This window comes from Lampetra planeri, chromosome 5 (assembly GCF_965212315.1).
Source record: "Lampetra planeri chromosome 5, kcLamPlan1.2.h2, whole genome shotgun sequence".
NCBI classification, from domain to species: domain Eukaryota; kingdom Metazoa; phylum Chordata; class Hyperoartia; order Petromyzontiformes; family Petromyzontidae; genus Lampetra; species Lampetra planeri.
The window spans coordinates 22,088,982-22,109,729 of NC_136111.1; the positions used below are offsets into that span (position 1 = coordinate 22,088,982).

At 45.5% G+C, this 20,748-nt stretch overlaps 1 protein-coding gene and 1 long non-coding RNA gene across 2 annotated transcripts in view; one reads left to right on the forward strand and one right to left on the reverse strand.

Annotated features, from left to right (window-relative positions):
* Positions 1-2,150: 2,150 nt before the first annotated feature.
* On the reverse strand, positions 2,151-17,814 carry LOC144719149 (uncharacterized). Its single transcript, XR_013585534.1, has 2 exons — positions 14,682-17,814; positions 2,151-2,652 (listed from the first exon to the last, which is right to left on the reverse strand). It is a non-coding gene; the product is annotated as an uncharacterized LOC144719149 (long non-coding RNA).
* Positions 17,815-18,652: 838 nt separating this feature from the next.
* DEPTOR (DEP domain containing MTOR interacting protein) overlaps positions 18,653-20,748 on the forward strand; it is a gene marked incomplete at its 5' end in the record, with an annotated part of 43,939 nt that continues 41,843 nt past the window's right edge. Inside the window, one exon of the mRNA XM_078595021.1 lies at positions 18,653-18,890. Within this exon, the coding sequence (XP_078451147.1) occupies positions 18,653-18,890 (238 nt within the window). The remainder of the gene's footprint in view (positions 18,891-20,748) is intronic.

Sequence of the window (20,748 nt, forward strand, 5' to 3'; positions counted from 1 at the left end):
CGATCAGAAGCTGTTAAAGCTATCTATGAAGGACTGGATGAACTAGTAAGGCTGCTAGACAAATTATCGGAGGACGTAACTATGACGCCTGAAACCAGAAGTGATGCAGAACAGTTACAGGCATGCGTATTAAATTTTAACTTCATAGTTTTCTTACATTTCTGGGATGTCATTCTTGTAAAAATTGATCGTGTTCAGAAGCGCTTATAGGATCCTACTATGAATTTCAAGGAAGCAGCAATTGATCTTGAATCTTTGGAGCATGAATTTGTCAAGCTTCGTGATGATTTGAGCTAAGTTGCTGTAGAAAACGCCAAAATAAGATGCACAGCCTGGGGGATCGATGTGGACAGAAGAATTAGGCGACGTCGGAAGATGCCAGGAGAACTAGCAAGAGATGCAGGACTTTCAGCAGCAGAAAAAATTGTGCGCGTTATGAAGAGCGTATTTTATCGACTTCAACAGGAGATGTCAACACGGTTTTTACGACTAAAAGACCTGAACACAAAATTTTGATTTCTGCTGGACGTCAAAACTTTTCTATCCGGCACAGATGTCGATGCAATTCGTCGAAATTGCACAGATTTTGGAAATTTCTATGACACCGACATCAATGGCCACGAACTTTTCACAGAAATTGGAGATTGTAAAATGCTGCTCAGTAACCGGAATGAAGTTCTACTAGAAACTCCTTTGGATCTTCTTGGTTTTATTGTGTTTTATGGAGACGACATTTCCGAATTTGCGAATTTCACTGCAAATTTTATTAACATTAGCAGTTTCAATTGCAAGCTGTGAGCGATCGTTCAGCAAATTGAAACTTATTTTGTCGTATTTGCGTGCTTCAATGGGGCAAGATCGTCTCAGCGATCTTGCTCTTCTTAGCGTTGAAAGAGAAACATTGGAAAAAACAGATTTTGATTACGTGATTGACCAGTTTGCGACAGTGAAATCAAGAAAAATGTATCTTTTGTAGACTATGTCAACCAGTCTACGACAGTGACTGAGTGAGCCATGTAATATAATTTCTATAAATTTGGTTCTTTAAATACAATGTTTCATTAAAATTTAAATTGTTATTCCTTATTCGATGTAATAGGAAAATGTGATTAAACGGGGGGGGGGGGGGGGGCGCCAATTGTATAGTTCGTCCCCAGGCGCAAAATATCCTAGCTACGCCTTTGCACTCCAGTATGGTCAATTAACACATCCCATCGAAGGAGGGAAGCAGCAAAGAAATAAAACATTGTCTCGAATTAAAAAAAATGTCACGATGCATTTTCAGCAAAAGAGTGCTGACCGCACAAGTTAAGCGAATGGTCCACACAACCATTACAAATAGCTTTCTTGTTCGTTCCTTTTAGAACGGCTTGTACACCTTCATATATTCCAGCCATAGTGGCAGAATTATCGTAACCTTAAGCGCGGCACATCATCATGTCCAGTCCATCATTTTCCAGTTTTTTTAAGAATGTCAGAACTGAGGTCAGCAGCTTTTTTCCCTTTTAAAAGGAAAAATCCTAGAAATACTTCCTTCACTTCAACTTTCCTATTGTTGATTTTTGCATATATGATCACTTCGCAGACTTTATGTCAATGACAAACTTCTCCTCACATGACTTGCCAGGGCACTTATAAACTCATTCTTAGTTTTTGGTGCAAGAGACTGATACTTTAAGTTTACATGTGCTCCGCTTTAATCTCATTAAGTGCTCTTTCAGCACTGGATCACATTTTGAAAGCATCTCAACCATCTCAAGAAAGTTCCCTTTATTCAATGAAGATTCATCTTCCTTGTGGCCACGGAATGCCAGATTCTGCTTGGCAAGAAACAATGTGATATCAAGCAATCTGTGCAAGATGTCCCCACTTTTTCTTCTCCATTTACATCAAAGCAATAGTTTCGGCGTCAATAGGTTTTGTGCAGCCGCAGTCCTGCTGCCAATGTTTTCCACTTTTCAAGGCAACGCAGGTGCTCTTCGGATGTCTCATGGTTATGCACTTTCTGGCTCAGTTTCCACCACTTCTGAAACCCAGTCACAAATGTGGATGTCGTATCTGTAGCACTTAACGGCAAACAGTCGGTAGCAAAAAGAGTATAAATTCTCGCTGACGAGTGAGTAAACCATCCATTATCGCAGAATTTTCTCGCCATTTGGCATCACCTTGTAAAAGCCACTCTTTTGCAAGCTGGCGCACATTTCCCTTTGCTTGTGCATCTTGCCTTGCCGCAACACTGAAATTCCCAACTTTGTTCTGGAAAGATGATTTCAACCCGAAAATGATCTGGAACTGGTATCTCCCAGAAAGAAACATCACGTAAAATTTGCAAATCTTTCTCCTTAACGTCACTCCTCTCGTTTACAGTAACATGGCACATTCAGCACTCTCTTCTGGTTCAAATTCTTCCATTTCCACTCCTTGCTCTTCTGCAGAATGCATGCTAGCATTAGAAGAATCAGCTTGAGCAATTGGAGACTGACGAGCAGTGAATTCTGATGAACCCTGAACATCATCCGGTCTTTTGACATATTGAAGCATGGATCCAGCAAATGTCTTGAGTGATTTCATTCTTGCCTCTTTTGCTATGCTTTGCTGGCATCCACTTGGTCTCTTTGAGTTATGCACTCCATGTGGCATGATAGAATATCCCTGCACAATAAAAAGAGACGAATTAGCAATATTAAAAACAACAAGAAAATGTAAATCTATTGGATATGTTAGTTCTTCTTTAGTTCTTTCGGTAAAATCACGTAGAAAATCAAATCAAGTAATAGAATACGACGTTTTGGTTGCAACACGAGCAACCATCATCAGGTAAGAATGATAAAACACAGACACGGAAACAACACAGGCAGACACACATGCAGAGAGAGACACACACACAAAGACACACCGAGCGAGACACACACCAAGATAAAACACAGACACGGAAACAACACAGGCAGACACACATGTAGAGAGGGACACACACAAAGACACACCGAGCGAGACACACCAAGGAAACACAGACACGGAAACAACACAGGCAGACACACATGTAGAGAGAGACACACACACAGACACACCGAGCGAGACACACCAAGGAAACACAGACACGGAAACAACACAGGCAGACACACATGTAGAGAGAGACACACACAAAGACACACACCAAGACAAACAGAAGGACAACGACTCTGTGCCGAGCTCTTAAATAGAGAGGGGGGGGGGGGTAGGAGCCGGGGCAGAGAGAGGACTGCGAAGGACAATCGAGTGGAGCAGCGTGGAATTCGGGACCACAGTGGCCGGAGGAGAGACGAGGGTTTAGAGCAAGAAAATCGAACGTTTGAGAAAGAACATTTAGTCAAATTAAGTGTAATGCAATGCAACACAGATGGTCGGTTAACACACAGGTAACGCATAGCCTGGTTGATTAACGTTCTTCCAAATATTGCTAAATTAGAAGTTAAGTGTGGAACAGACAAGCAAGGAGAAATTCAGAGAGAGAAGTAGGACGTTTGACAACAAATTGAGTAAAATTAGAGAGTGCCATGTAATGCAACGCATGTGTGTCTGCCTATATGTTGTTGCCGTGTCTTATCTTGGTGTGTGTCTCGCTCGGTGTGTCTTTGTGTGTGTCTCTATCTGCATGTGTGTCTGCCTATGTTGTTGCCGTGTCTGTGTTTTATCTTGGTGTGTGTCACGCCCGGTGTGTCTTTGTGTGTATCTCTCTCTGCATGTGTGTCTGCCTATGTTGTTGCCGTGTCTGTGTTTTATCATTCATTCTTACCTGATGATGGTTGCTTGTGTTGCAATCGAAACGTCGTATTCTATTATTATTTTATTTGTAGCTAAAACACAATATTGTAGCTAAAACACCAGACAAAATCAGCGACTATAAAAACACGGACAGCAACGAAAACAGCACGTGCAGATGAAACCACCACGTGACCGAAGCGTCATTGTGATTGGGTAACAATGACAGCTCTGACCGGAGCGCATTAGAAGGTTCAAAAAGTTAATTAGCATAGAGTTTTAGCCTTGTAGATATATTGATACAGTACATGTAAGCTGGGCTTACGAAAAAATGTTTTGTTATAACTATCTACATGGATATTTTTTAATGAAAAATAATACATTTCTGCTGAAACACTGCACAAAAATTGTACTGGTAGGAACTCACTGGTTCCACCAGCCCACAGGGGATTATTGTATCCGTCCGTCGTGAAGGGAGGGGCTGGGTGGGGAGGGGCTGGGTGGGGAGGGGAGGGGAGGGTGGGGAGGGGCTGGGTGGGGAGGATGGGGAGGGGCTGGGTGAGGAGGGTGGGGCTGGTTTGGGAGGGTGGGGCTGGGTGGGGGTTGGGAGGGATGGGGCTGGGTGGGGAGGGGCTGGTCACCCCGTGGTGCCTTTATAAAACTCAAAGTTTAACCTACTCACGCCGGCTTGTGCCCGCCCTCAGTCGTGCATATTTGCGGAATACATCACGCCGCCGTTGACCCTGGCCATTGACCGAGCAACCCAACGTTCCTACCAGCTCCCTCCGCAGGAATGTGTTTTATAGACAGTCATTTTGGTGTCACCCCCTCTGATGGTGTCACCCGGTGCGGTCCGCACCCCCTAGTAATGCCACTGCCTACAGTGAGGGAAACAAGTATTTGATCCCCTGCTGATTTTGTACGTTTGCCCACTGACAAAGAAATGAGCAGTCTATAATTGTAATGGTAAGGTTTATTTGAACAGTGAGAGACAGAATAACAACAACAAAATCCAGAAAAACGCATGTCAAAAATGTTATAAATTGATTTGCATTTTAATGAGGGAAATAAGTATTTGACCCCCTCTCAATCAGAAAGATTTCTGGCTCCCAGGTGTCTTTTATACAGATAACGAGCTGAGATTAGGAGCACACTCTTAAAGGGAGTGCTCCTAATCTCAGCTTGTTACCTGTATAAAGACACCTGTTCACAGAAGCAAGCAATCAATCAGATTCCAAACTCTCCACCATGGCCAAGACTAAAGAGCTCTCCAAGGATGTCAGGGACAAGATTGTAGACCTACACAAGGCTGGAAAGGGCTACAAGACCATCGCCAAGCAGCTTGGTGAGAAGGTGACAACAGTTGGTGCGATTATTCGCAAATGGAAGAAACTCAAAAGAACTGTCAATCTCCCTCGGCCTGGGGCTCCATGCAAGATCTCACCTCGTGGAGTTGCAATGATCATGAGAACGGTGAGAAATCACCCCAGAACTACACGGGAGGATCTCAAGGCAGCTGGGACCATAGTCACCAAGAAAACAGTTGGTAACACACTACGCCGTGAAGGTCTGAAATCCTGCAGCGCCCGCAATGGTCCCCCTGCTCAAGAAAGCACATATACATGCCCGTCTGAAGTTTGCCAGTGAACATCTGAATGATTCAGAGGACAACTGGGTGAAAGTGTTGTGATCAGATGAGACCAAAATGGAGCTCTTTAGCATCAACTCAACTCGCCGTGTTTGGAGGAGGAGGAATGCTGCCTATGACCCCAAGACCACCATCCCCACCGTCAAATATGGAGGTGGAAACATTATGTTTTGGGGGTGTTTTTCTGCTAAGGGGACAGGACAACTTCACCGCATCAAAGGGACGATGGACGGTGCCATGTACCGTCAAATCTTGGGTGAGAACCTCCTTCCCTCAGCCAGGGCATTGAAAATGGGTCGTGGATGGATATTCCAGCATGACAATGACCCAAAACACACGGCCAAGGCAACAAAGGAGTGGCTCAAGAAGAAGCACATTAAGGTCCTGGAGTGGCCTAGCCAGTCTCCAGACCTTAATCCCATAGAAAATCTGTGGAGGGAGCTGAAGGTTCGAGTTGCCAAACGTCAGCCTCGAAACCTTAATGAAGATCTGCAAAGAGGAGTTGGACAAAATCCCTCCTGAGATGTGTGCAAAGCTGGTGGCCAACTACAAGAAACGTCTGACCTCTGTGATTGCCAACAAGGGTTTTGCCACCAAGGACTAAGTCATGTTTTGCAGAGGGGTCAAATACGTATTTTTCTCATTAAAATGCAAATCAATTTATAACATTTTTGACATGCGTTTTTCTGGATTTTCTGTCGCTATTCTGTCTCTCACTGTTCAAATAAACCTACCATTAAAATTATAGACTGATCATTTATTCGTCAGTGGGCAAACGTACAAAATCAGCAGGGGGTCAAATACTTTTTTCCCTCACTGTATATCTACCCATAATTCGCTTAATGCGGTCTTAATTCACTGATATGCGGCTATGCGGTCGGACGTGGGACAACACTGTGTTTGTGTTGTAACTGCGTGTACTACTCGACAGGCGCACAAAGCGAACCCTCGTGCGGTTTCGCTTTGTGCGCCTTTTTTTTGGAACGCATCTTCTACTACTACTGCTGCTGCTACCGCATAAAGCGAGGGAAACCTGTCGCTGATAAATCGGAGCATCGTTGCACCGTTTGTAAATATCACAATAACCGCCGACGTCCCTTCAAATCTTTAAGCCATCTCATTTAAGGGATTGTTTTTATTGTTTTGTCATTGGCAGCGGTGCGTGATAAACAGCAACGAAACTCAACGCACTCGTCGACAAGACCGTGGCCCCTTCAAAGGGATAATCGGCGACGTTTTAGGAAATGGCCCTTCTTCATGGCACACAGAACGATCGGAGAGGTGGGAGTGATTGACAAGAGTTGGAGATCGTACTTTTTTACACCGTGGGGCCTGAAGAGAATTTCGTGTAATTTTAGCCTGGAATCACAATTGATGTTATTGTCTCCGACAATGCATTCGATGTAACGCAGCAGCAGCAATGTGTGTGTGTGTTGTAGCCTATGGATTGTCCCCACTGACCCGTGGCAGCGTTTAATAACGGGCGATCGAAATACATCAATAAATAAGGAACGATATTACAGAAGAAGACGACGAACAACGCTTTCGCCACCGAGACAAATCCCTGCCGGCCCGCTCCCGTTGACGGGACACGCGGTTGCAGATTAAAAACCAGAGTGGCCTCGAATGCGTTGTTGCAATGCAGATTGTGTGGGCCAATCAGCTTCCTCGCAAACAACGAGCGGCAGCCCTGGCCGCCGCGTGCGTTGTAACGATGCCCCTTCCCCCTTGCCGAGCGCAACCAACCAATGCTAATTCGTTGGTGAATTGAACGAATTTGAAGGAATATGACCGTCCATCACCACCTAGTGGCAGATATGGTCATTATTCATAACGTAAGGTTTTATGGGGGGGGGGGGGGGTTAGATTGCGTAAATGTATAAATGTTTCGTTAAAACCCGCCACCACCCGACACAGCCAACTAGAAAAGGTTGTCACGTAAACAGGACGTGTCAATTCAGATCTGAGTACTCAGATTGTAAATGTTGTGGCTTGGCTCTCCGACACACCGGTTAGTGCTGTACTAGTGTTTACGTGCCAACCCTTACTAGTTGACTGTGTCGGGTGGTGGAGGGTTTAAACGACACATTTATATATTTACGTGATCTAACGCAAAAAAATCTCGATTATGGATATTGGTCGCGTAAGCCTACGTGTTAATAATGGCCATTTAACACGTCGGCTTCCGCGACCAATATCATCCATAATAGAGGGGGTTTTTTGGTATATATTTACGCGATCCAACCCAAAACACCCTCTATTATGGATGTTCATTCTAATTATTTCAGTTGATTTACACTTGTCATGGGACCTTTTTGCCAGCATCAAAGTATGAAAAAATAAACGTCGTGATAATTTGATTGTTTTATTTGTATTCTTTTATTATTTCCCTTCTACGTGACTTTACCGAAAGAACCAAGAATATAAGAATAGGTGTGACCCTGTTTGGCAATAAAACACGCGTTAAGGTGTTCATACACCAAATATATACATTTTGAAAGGAATCAAGTACTGCATTACTTGTGGTGAACATGCAAACATGTTTTGTTGATATATGTGAAGTGTTTTTTATTTCACACGGGCAACTTCTTCTTTCTTTCTTTTTCCTCCTGTCACTTTTATTCAACAAAACACCACGCGTTCAACACCACGCGACTCCGTCGCAACTCTCTGCTCGCCTGCCACGCTTCGCTCGCTCTCTCCTAGCCTCTCCTCTGCTAGCCTGTTCTCTCTCTCTCACTCTCCCAACCTCTCCACTGCTAGCCTGTTCTCTCTCTCACTCTCCTAGCCTCTCCACTGCTAGCCTGCTCTCTCACTCTCCTAGCCTCTCCACTGCTAGCCTGTTCTGTCTCTCTCACTCTCCTAGCCTCTCTACTGCTAGCCTGTTCTGTCTCTCTCACTCTCCTAGCCTCTCCACTGCTAGCCTGCTCTCTCTTTCACTCTCCTAGCCTCTCCACTGCTAGCCTGTTCTCTCTCACTCTCCTAGCCTCTCCACTGCTAGCCTGCTCTCTCTTTTTTAAATCAACACTCACATGGGCTTTATTCATAAGTCAAGACAAAACTGAATGTCAAAAACTGCTGGTAAAACATTGGACACATTTTGCAACATTATGGCATTTCACTGTTGACGATATAAAGTTAACCCCAGAAGCTCACTCTCCTAGCCTCTCCTCTGCTAGCCTCTCATTATATCTTCTGCTAGCTTCTCCACTGCTAACCTTCTGCTATACTCTCTGCTAGCTTCTCCACTGCTAGTCTGTCTACCCTCGCTCTTCCATCCTCACCCTTGCCTCCAGCAGGGGACCCGGCATCCCCGCTGGAGAGGACGAGGTGTGGCGAGCGGGGCCCCGGACTTGTTTTCACTCCAACCAACCCGACTCACAACTCTCCCCACGTGTCTCCTCACATCGCCTTATATCCCCTCACTCATTAACTCCTCGTTAATTAAGCTGGCGACCTCCCGTGCAGAACATGGTGATAAAATATATACTCCACCACAGAAAGGCATCCGAGTCGGGAATTGAACCCAGGCCCTTCATGCTGTGAGGCACAGTTGTTACCACTGCGCAACCATGGCACTCCCATGATAATCTGTATTGCCTCAGAGCAAGTGTCACATGATATGCTGCATATTTCACAATGTACGTACAATACCGCACAACGCATATGTAATACAATTAATATTTAACACAATACCCAAGTATTCTGGGGGAGAGTGGTGCCACAGCTAACATCAGGGGCATGTGGTGCCTGAACCAGTGCAGCTGGGGCACCCCACTTCACCAACCAGAGTGGTGAAGTATGGTCAAACAACTCCCCAAGACCGACGGCGAGGGGAAGCCTTCATCCAGCAGTTCTATAAAATAGTATTGGTAATAAGATATTCGTTTGGTGGTACTGTTGATGGCTTAATTACCTCAAAATAGCACCATTGCCCCACAGCAAGATGCAGAAACATGTGCTATGCAGAGATAGGATGAAGCAAGTACGCCAAGGGATTATTAGTATGGGCGCAAACACAATGGCATTACTACAATGTATTGGCATGAGTGGGACTTTGTGTTTTAGTATCTATTGTGAAAAATATATATCAATCACTAACAATGCCAAATCTATCCTAAATTATACTTTTCAGAGATTAATCCCTTTAGGCCAAGCTAAATGCAAAATTTTATTTGGCACATTGCCAAATAAATATATAGTTATATATGCCATGCAATGCATTTGTAGTTCAGAGATGCTGGATAATACGCAATATTGAAAAACGGAAGTCTTGGATCAAATCACAACTCTGAATCTCGTCAAAAATTTGATCACCACCCCTGCATGCATTGCACTATCAGCAATGCTCATCATCTAGGTCTTCTGAGGATATCAAGAACAATATTTCTACGCGAGTCACAAATGGGGAAAGTTAGAGTTCAATTAAACTTAAGGCTGTCAAGTCAACATTAATGATTTATATTTTACTTTAATCCAAATCTACTGACAGGTACAACTGTAGAACGGAATGAATGTGCAGCAACCAACTGCAAATGTGTGATCAATTGCAGCTGAATATTCAGCAATTACAAGTCGCTGGCTTTGTTCATTATTCATTGGCATTTGCGTCGAATAAATATGAGCCAAGCAGCATATCTCTGTGAATTTTAATTGAGGTCATTACCTGGAGCTTACAGAAATTGCAGTTAATTTATAAATGATTCACAGTGGTATAAATTTCTCCCCAAGCTACAGATAAAAAATATAATCTACTCGGTTATTAGCTATAAAATATAATCATTTACAATCTGTTGTCAATTAATCCACTGATGTATGAAGGCCTCTGTTAATTGACCATACTTCACCACATTGGTCAAGGACGTTGGTGCTCAGAGCCGGTTCACGCAACACTCGCCGCTGTTGTTGGACACGGCCGGGAATCGAACTTGGGCTGCCGAGTTCGTGACGCAGGGTGCGTTAACCACTGCACCACCACTCATACCTATACCCAGTAAGCATGCTAACGATGGACTAGCATTGGCATGTGTTTGTAACTGTTAGACCAACGTTCTACGTTTGTCTATTCTACTCGCAAATGTTGTTATTCATCAAGTGTTTGTGTCGTGAGTCCAACTGAGTCGTAGACGTTATTCTTTAGAGGCAACACATTTATTGTAACACGTCTATACAAAGGGGTAACTGCCCCTTTACCAGATACAGCCTGGGGTGGTGACCACCCGGCTAACTACACTATACGTCGGAGTTACAGCTACGAAGGGTCGGACCGTCACTTGGGTCCCCGGCCACATGTTGATGCCTCGTAGGACGTAGATCTTCCAGCTTGTAGACGTGCAGCTTCCAGCTTGTAGACGTGGAGCTTCCAGCTTGTAGAAGTGCAGCTTCCAGCTTGTAGACGTGGAGCTTCCAGCTTGTAGAAGTGCAGCTTCCAGCTTGTAGACGTGGAGCTTCCAGCTTGTAGACGTGCAGCTTCCAGCTTGTAGACGTGGAGCTTCCAGCTTGTAGACGTGCAGCTTCCAGCTTGTAGACGTGGAGCTTCCAGCTTGTAGACGTGGAGCTTCCAGCTTGTAGAAGTGCAGCTTCCAGCTTGTAGACGTGGAGCTTCCAGCTTGTAGACGTGCAGCTTCCAGCTTGTAGACGTGGAGCTTCCAGCTTGTAGACGTGCAGCTTCCAGCTTGTAGACGTGGAGCTTCCAGCTTGTAGACGTGGAGCTTCCAGCTTGTAGAAGTGCAGCTTCCAGCTTGTAGACGTGGAGCTTCCAGCTTGTAGACGTGCAGCTTCCAGCTTGTAGACGTGGAGCTTCCAGCTTGTAGACGTGCAGCTTCCAGCTTGTAGACGTTGAGCTTCCAGCTTGTAGACGTAGAGCTTCCAGCTTGTAGACGTAGAGCTTCCAGCTTGTAGACGTAGAGCTTCCAGCTTGTAGACGTGCAGCTTCCAGCTTGTAGACGGGGAGCTTCCAGCTTGTAGACGTGCAGCTTCCAGCTTGTAGACGTGGAGCTTCCAGCTTGTAGACGTGGAGCTTCCAGCTTGTAGACGTGCAGCTTCCAGCTTGTAGACGTGGAGCTTCCAGCTTGTAGACGTTGAGCTTCCAGCTTGTAGACGTAGAGCTTCCAGCTTGTAGACGTTGAGCTTCCAGCTTGTAGACGTGGTGCTTCCAGCTTGTAGATGTGGAGCTTCCAGCTTGTAGACGTAGAGCTTCCAGCTTGTAGACGTAGAGCTTCCAGCTTGTAGACGTGGAGCTTCCAGCTTGTAGACGTTGAGCTTCCAGCTTGTAGACGGGGAGCTTCCAGCTTGTAGACGTTGAGCTTCCAGCTTGTAGACGTGGAGCTTCCAGCTTGTAGACGTAGAGCTTCCAGCTTGTAGACGTGGAGCTTCCAGCTTGTAGACGGGGAGCTTCCAGCTTGTAGACGTGCAGCTTCCAGCTTGTAGACGGGGAGCTTCCAGCTTGTAGACGTGCAGCTTCCAGCTTGTAGACGGGGAGCTTCCAGCTTGTAGACGTGCAGCTTCCAGCTTGTAGACGGGGAGCTTCCAGCTTGTAGACGGGGAGCTTCCAGCTTGTAGACGTGCAGCTTCCAGCTTGTAGACGTGCAGCTTCCAGCTTGTAGACGGGGAGCTTCCAGCTTGTAGACGTGGAGCTTCCAGCTTGTAGGCGTAGAGCTTCCAGCTTGTAGACGTGCAGCTTCCAGCTTGTAGACGTGGAGCTTCCAGCTTGTAGACGTGCAGCTTCCAGCTTGTAGACGGGGAGCTTCCAGCTTGTAGACGTGGAGCTTCCAGCTTGTAGGCGTAGAGCTTCCAGCTTGTAGACGTGCAGCTTCCAGCTTGTAGACGTGGAGCTTCCAGCTTGTAGACGTGCAGCTTCCAGCTTGTAGATGGGGAGCTTCCAGCTTGTAGACGTAGAGCTTCCAGCTTGTAGACGTGGAGTTTCCAGCTTGTAGACGTGGAGCTTCCAGCTTGTTGAACGAAGCGACCCCGGACCCACTCAGGGACCCACCTTATATCCTCCCGGGTCGGGGCTGGCTCTGCCCCGCCCCATCCGCCCCGCCCCATCCGCCTTCTCGAGTGTTCTAGCTCCCTCTCAATCCCCCTCGAGAGCTATCCCTGTACACATGATCACCCCCTAGCTTCCCCACCTGGGGCCTACTCTGTAGACACTCCAGATCACGTGTCTATTTGGAAATGTACCTATTTTCAATGAGAAAAAACGGGGGGGGGGAAGTTTGTGTCTTTCGCTCGCACAAAGTCCTGGTCACAAAAGCTAAGTTTGTGGGGAATAATACCATTTTCTACACTTTTTAGGCATAAGCAATTTAAAAAATACACTTAGTACCCAGGAACAAGTATTGTGTTACACCGCCTTGCAAACATTCCACTCTGGAAAGACACAGTGTAATGAGTATGTAGTTCAGGCTGTAATTTAGTTGTTATAAATGGTAGGGATGAAAGGTTTTGTGAACTGAAATTTAGGTAGAGGAACACGCACATGCTCACACAGAATAAAGACATGTACATGTAAATGATTAATTGGGAGCGGTAACAGCAACAATCGTAACTCAGTTCACTCGACAGAAATGACAACACTGTGGAGCCACCCTATGCCACAATCCAAACAAATCGCCTGAAAGTCCGAACGAGACACCGTTGTGTAGTTTCATCCATTTAAATCAGCCAGACCATTTAGTTAATGTTTACTATAAACACAGGATGGTTGGCTAATTGCCAGCAGAAGGGGTAGAATTAAATTATTTATGAACATTTACCTAGATTATCCACTTCATTGCAAAATATGATACTGCTGTGTGTGATAATGAATTTCACAAGCACTGGAACTTGCAAAGTAATCCACCGTGTCTTCGAATACTGCATTCCTGAGACTTATGGTAAAATTTACATCTCGGGGAATTTTACGCACGAATAATCCGTCCGGAAAACAACCCCCACAATTACGTATTAACAAGATCTGTGGACACTAAAACCAATGTGATCTGGCCAAGGTCCCATAGGTACTTTACTCAGCAATTATCTGCACCGTGAACATTGCAGGTGCTCAGTATTGGATATAGAAACATTCAAATGCAGTACAGTACTGCAGTGACAAATAATAACATACAAACCGTTGTCATTCAACTGCTAAATGAAGGTTGCAGCCGACATTTTGGTAACAGAAGTTTTTTTTTAAATACCACACTCACCTTGCTGATCAGTGTGGGCTGGTGAAGGGCAAATGCAGGACCGGTTCAAACTCAGCCTGCTGGATCCTTAGGGGCCGCCCATAAATGACGTCACGCGATTTTGGACGATTTTTGACCCCCCCCTCGTCACACGGCGTCACAAAAAGTCAGACCCCCCCCCTCAAATATGACGTCACAAAGCTATGCCCCCCCCCCCAAAACCATATTTCCATTTTGAAAATAAAACATGCTTCAAATCGCTTTAAACTATTGTCATTGTAGTGCGTATTTAATGTGGCGCTGCACTCTGATGTTGTAGGAGTGTTGGTATAACAATTAGTGTTGTTATAACAATTATATATTTATTTAAAATTGCGCATTTTGATGTGACGTCACATTTCTCAAACTCCCCCCCCCCTCGTCACACATCGTCACAACAAATGTCTGACACCCCCCCCCCCCCCTAGGTTCGTGACGTCATTTGTGGACGGCCCCTTATGTGGTCCGGATTAGGCTGTGAGTTTTTGTCGACGCATTGCACATGTTTGTGTTAACTTTGCTTGTCATCAGGTCTGCACTGTTGCCTTCAGGCTAAAACGCTGACGGGGTCCTCGTAACGTACAGCTGCAAGTCCCCTCTGCTCGTACGAGTTTTCCAGAGGCACGTGGCAGCCGTAAACATTGATGACCGTGCTGTGCCAATGAGTCCCGATGAGGACGAAAACCATGGCTACCGTCGTGTCTCTGTTTCAATGCCGCTTGCTGCCGGTGACAATTTCTCAACTCTGAGATTGTGATCTCAACGATCAAATGGCCACACATTTGGTTAGTTTGAGATGGTGAGTCTCGATGAAGCTCAGAGCATTGTAGATCCTTGTGTGTTGTTAAATCTGTTTGTATCTTGGGCTGACGGGGACTACGACACCAACGGTCTATCATAACAAAAACTGGAGAACAGATCTGGAGTGTTCTATACGTTTTCTTTGCAGTTTTGTGCTCGCACGAAAATCGCATGTGGGCTTGTCCATCTGCAAACTTTCGATTGACAGAAACAAAGAAGCAGACAAAAAACCTCCTTCTCATATCTCTCCCTCCCCCTAAAACGTTAAAGGTTATTTTTTTACTCACCCAATCAGCCACTGAGTGTCCTTCTGCGAGTGTCTTTTTTCAGCAGCATTGCTTTAACGAAAGCAAACTCTGAGCCGGTTTCAACATGCAGTGTCTCATCAGCAGTCAGGCTTGCTTTCGTCAATGCTGGTGACCTGCTGAAAAAAACACTCCCAGAAGGCTGTGTGACTGATGAGGTGTATCAAATATATATGTTAAGGATCCAGTATATATTTTTTTTTGTGGAGGGAGATATGTGAAAGTGTCCCATTGTTTGTTCAATTTGTTACTTATACTTTCCACTAGAACGTAAACTATTACAGTGCATGTATTTGGTGTTATATATTAGAATAGACAGGATGAGTTTATAATACAATACAGTAGTTGCATTTTAAAAATCATTACCTCTTTATTCCTTCTATTCCATGGAGCTGGGGAATTTGAATTTAGTGCTTGCAATCATTGGCTCTGACTTCAACAGTGTCATTTGGAGCGTTTACGTTAAAGGTTAACCATGCTAATCTGGACTTGGGAAGGTTTGATTATCAGTTGTGTAAAGAAAAGGCAAAGTGCAGGTTGTTTCGAAATTAGAGAGGCAACGTGCACAATTAAATTACGGTAATGCACCGAATCTCATTAATCAATAACATAACACAAGAGAACACATTTCGCATACACGTGCTTCATTAACATACTGTATGTTAATGATTATTAAAATAATACATTTGCTTTGTTTCATTGTAAAACAAAAAGTCGATTTCTTTCCAATTGGCTTTGATTTATCATATTTTTTTATTTTATTTTTTTACCTACGTGACTTTACCGAAAGAACCAAAGAGTATGGATTGCTGCAGTCACGAAAACTTCAAATCAAGATATGATTTATCAGTTTGTATATGCATACTTGAATGGCAAAGGTGGGAATATATTGCCATTTGTAAATACCGTTTGTTCGTGCACATTTACAGCTCCTTTGTCAATGCAAAGTGAGGCTTCTTCGACTATACTTTGACCAAGGTGGAATGCGGAACGATGGATTTTGTTCGATAGCCCTCTACTGCCCACACCGCCGACTGCACCTTCTTTTGTGGTTTGTGGGAGGAAGAATTCAACTAAGCGGACATTTTCCCAATTTTTCTTACAAGAAACCCAGGGTGCGATCCTGTGTCAATGTGAAATATCAACACTGGGTGCAGCTTCATAGCAACTCACGGCAGGTCAATTAAAATGCAAAGCAGGCGCAATGAGCATGGGGAGTAATATTTACGCAGACTTCAGCAGTGCTGCGACCCAAACAAGGACACCTTGGCTGTGCCTCTTAACAACTGTTAAAAAACCTCCCTGCTGTTAATCACCAACTTGGCTTCAAGTGCGCAAAACCATGCCTGCTGAGAGAGACGTACAGAGGTGGAGATGTTCTACAAAAAGCAGATGGGCTCATGGGGGCTCAAATAGATGGAACCCTGTGAGAGGCTCGCTCCCCGTGGCTGTTTCGCAGCTCGTGAGCAGACGCGCATCTGTAATCGGGTTCGTTTTTTTTGCAAATGTCACAATTTGCAATACGTGAACGAAATTGTACTGCTCCGTCCCACACCGATGCCATGATTCGTGCTTTATTTGTTTCAACTTCCAGTGAACCCCCAGACCGCGGCCCCACACCCAACCCGTTGGCATTGACCACAAGGGCGTTTGCGTGTCGAGGTTTTGTATCTTTTTAATAGCAGCAGGCAGGGCTGGTGTGCCGTTGGACTGAGTGGCTGGCTGGAAGGGCCTCCAAGTGACTGGGTAGTCGGAGCTTGAATCGAGTGCCCCTAGACAAGAACTGAATGCACCAGCCTGGCACACGCATGGCATATAAACAGGCAAAATGGCAAAAGGGGGCAGGTATCAGGATCAGTATATTTATTCATACTGGAGGATATTTTATATGTTCAGGTATAATATTCCTGGGAGCAGTGTATGACACTTTTGGAATGCTGTTCGCCCTGAAGCCAATCTAAATTAAGCTATCCAACGAGATACGGTGACATTACATTATAATTCGCTCGATGTGGAAAGATTTAGAGTAAAATACATGTTTTACATGTTAAGCTAATTTTATTAAGACCACTGGCCCTGAAAAAAAAACCCAGTATAATAAGTTAGGTAATCTGGTAAACAATATATATTTTAGATTTGAAAGAAAAAAAAAGGAATTCCATTCTCAGAAAAAATAGCTAGCCAACAGTGTTCATCTCTGTTGGCGCCAAATGGTAAAAAATACCACTTCCTTGGCGAGAATGAATCCTTGCAGTGCAAAACCACGGTTGAACTTCCACTACTCCCCCAACCTCACACCGATGTTATAACCTCAACCAAAGCAGGAAGCATGCCCCGGAGGAAAATGGAGAAACGAAATCGGAGCTCGATGGATTGTCGCACGGCAACACTGTGGTGAGAGATGACGATGGCTTAGGGAGCCCTACATGCAGCAACGGATATATAACGGCTGCTGCTGATTATGGTAATCTATGCCCAAGGCAACAATAATTGGCCACTAAGGGTTTACCATCATTGCAACGTCCTTTCATTTATTTAACAAAAAAACTAATTGATTCTTAAGACTATTTTTCAGCACAATGCTGCTATTTTTGGGATTGTTGGTGGGGGGGGGGGCACGGTAGCACTCGGGACAAACAGACGAATTCTGCTGCGCTGGATGAAGGCGCTGCCACGCGAAAGAGGTTGCTGGCCAGATCGATGTGTGACATCTCTCAAGGCCGGCCACCACCGTACAAGCAGCGTTTGATATACACACGTGGGGGCGCTCACACACACGCGTGTGGGGGTGGGTGGAGGGAGACGCAGCAGCAGCGTAGAGGGGAGGATTACTACTATAATGAGCCAAGAATGTCTGTCCGTCCCGCGCGTGACGTCACTCCACATTAGGCCCACCCCACTCATTAATGTTCATGAGTGGGTGGATTTTAACACAAACGCAGAGGAAGGTCGAGCAAAATTAAATAATTTATTGGGCAAAGTCGCTTCAAATTTGACGTTTCTTTACAGAAAGTGACGGTAAAAAAATAATCTACGCAGCACAGTGATACGTCCGTGCGTGACGTCACTGAAAAAGAGCCCCCCCCCCTTCATTAATATTCATGCCCGTGTGGAAATTTACACTCACGCACAACAAGGTCGCGCATTCCACATGCCGCACCCCTCCCCTCATTAATAATCATGAGCGGGTGACGTCACTCCACATGGGCCCCCCCCCCTCCTCATTAATAATCATGAGCTGAACAATTTTTCTAATTAATATTTCAGATTTACTGCAATATACACCCGTCATTGGACGGCCAAAAAAAACTAGTTACTAATATAATAAACCAAGAATGTGTCCCGCGCGTGACGTCACTCCACATGAGCCCCCCCTCATTAATAATCATGAGCGGGTGACGACACTCCACATGAAGCACCCCCCCCCCCTCATTAATAATCATGAGCGGATGACGTGAGGCACCCCCTCATTAATAATCATTAGCGGGTGACGTCACTCCACATGGGGCTCCTCCCCCCATAATCATGAGCTGATGACGTAACTCAAATGGACCCCACCCCCAACCCCCCTCATTAATAATCATGAGCGGGTGACGTCACTCCACATGGAGCTCCCCCCCCTAATCAATAATCATGAGCTGATGACGTAACTCATGTGGACCCCACCCCCAACCCCCCTAATTAATAATCATGAGCGGGTGACGTCACTCCACATGGAGCTCCCCCCCATAATCAATAATCATGAGCTGATGACGTCACTCATATGGACCCCCAACCCCCCTCATTAATAATCATGAGCCGGTCATTATTTTCGCTTGAATGTTTCAGATTAACTGCAATACAGGCGTCCTTGGACGGGCTCTAGGCTCGTGTATGATGTTGTTGATGCACACGCCTCGTGGAGTTATGCTGCGTGTGTAGCGTGCACAGGAGGATCGGAGGAGCCATGCTGACTGTGCGTTCCCACAGTTCCTCCGCTGGAGGATCAACCGCTTTACCCAGGCCGGCTTGAACGGGGGTGCATCTTATTTGTGATCGATTTTAGACAGAAAGGTCACTCGATTTTCTCACACTGCAACCAACAATTCCAGCGGCACGTTCAGTGTAATCCACCGCTACCCACGCGAACCGCAATCTCCATCTGCCTCCCTCTCTCTCTCTCTGCCCAGCCGAGCCACGCGTACATCCCAGGTAGATTTACACACGCAACCATGAGCCACACAGTCACGCACCGAGACGTACCCACAACCACATCCATCCATTCACAAAGTCACAATCATTCCACACCACATTCATTCGCAAAGACATACCCACAACCACCACACCATATCCATTCATTCACAAAGACACATTCACATTCATTCCACTCCACATTAATTCATTCACAAAGACATACCCACAATCATCCATAAATTCACACATACAGATATGCCCATACCACCAACACCCATTCATTCATATATACATACCCACAACCACTCACACACATATATGGATACCCACATCCACACCCACCCATTCACAAATATAATCCCAGCAACCTACTCATATATCAAGCCAAATGCGGTATTCCTGTTTTGTCTTATAGACTATTGTGGAAAGTGCGGTTAATGAACACTTACTGAGAGGCTGGGATAGTGTACCTGGAGGTGGTGTGGTTAGCCCAACGCCTGAGTTAAAAAAAAAATTCCCCAGTGCTGGTTTAAGGCTGAGTCAACCTTGGGGAGGCTGTGGAACAATTCAGATACCACTTGCCATTGATGTGGCAAGTGGGATCAAACTAAGGGTGCCCATGTCCGTAGCATGTGCCAACCAAAACGCCACAGCTCCCCACAAGACCACGGCATGACCAAGGCAAAGGCATATCCACACCCAGCCACCCACCCAGCCACCCACTCATACACCAAAGCATATCAACACTTAGCCACCCACCCAGCCAACCACCTATACACCAAGGCATATACACACCCACCCCCACCTTCATTCCTGCCGAATCCACGTCCAGCCAGCCCCTTACACTTACACCCAGCCAGACCCACAAAATACCACCTCTAACCTACAGGTGACACCAGTGGCTTTGGCCACGATGGCATATTGATCCGACCCAGAAACAAATGTATTAACCCAGACACTTACTCACACACCAAGGCATATCTCCACTCACCACGTCCACACAACCAGTCACCCAAACTCCCTAAATCATGGGTTTGCAACCAGGGGCTGCTGCTGAGCGCGGCTCTTTGGGTGCCCTCTTGCGGGCAGTCGTTTAAAAAACAAACTTTAAATCTTTAAACACAATTTAATGCAAAGGATAAGCAATGTATAAAATATGACAGGCATTAATGGTCAATATGGAATGTCTTGGTGACAACATGTACAGCAGTCCAACTGTATTGTGTTTGTGTACAACACGTGCGATGCGGCTCTCAAACTGTTTTGACCAAAGACAAAAACAAATGACTGCCGAGTCCTGTCCTAAGGGGCCGTCCATAAATGACGTCACGCGATTTTGGAGGATTTTTGACCCCCCCCCTCCCCTTCGTCACACGACGTCACAAAAAGTCTAATATTACGTCACAAAACTCTGCCCCCCCCCCAAATTAAACATGCTTCAAATCGCTTTAAACTATTGTCATTGTAGTGCGTATTTAATGTGCCGCTGCACTCTAATGTTGTAAGAGAAAACATTTAGTAAAAAGTATATTTAATTAAGTAGAACGTGTTGTCTATATTTATTTAAAGTTGCGCATTTTGATGTGACGTCACATTTCTCACCCCCCCCCTCGTCACACATCGTCACAAATGTCTGACCCCCCCCCCCCTAGGTGCGTGACGTCATTTATGGACGGCCCCTAAAGCCATCAAACACTAAGACAGCCAGCGTCCCATCACCATCCACCCACTCTTACAGAGACAAAGATCACCCCCCCCCCCCCGTCTGAGCGTGTGCCAGTACCTCGCCCGGCCGCCTTTGTATCCCTCGTGGCGATTTAATGCACACTGGTCCAGATACTCATTTGAGGCCGAGTCGATCTAGGGCAGGCCCACG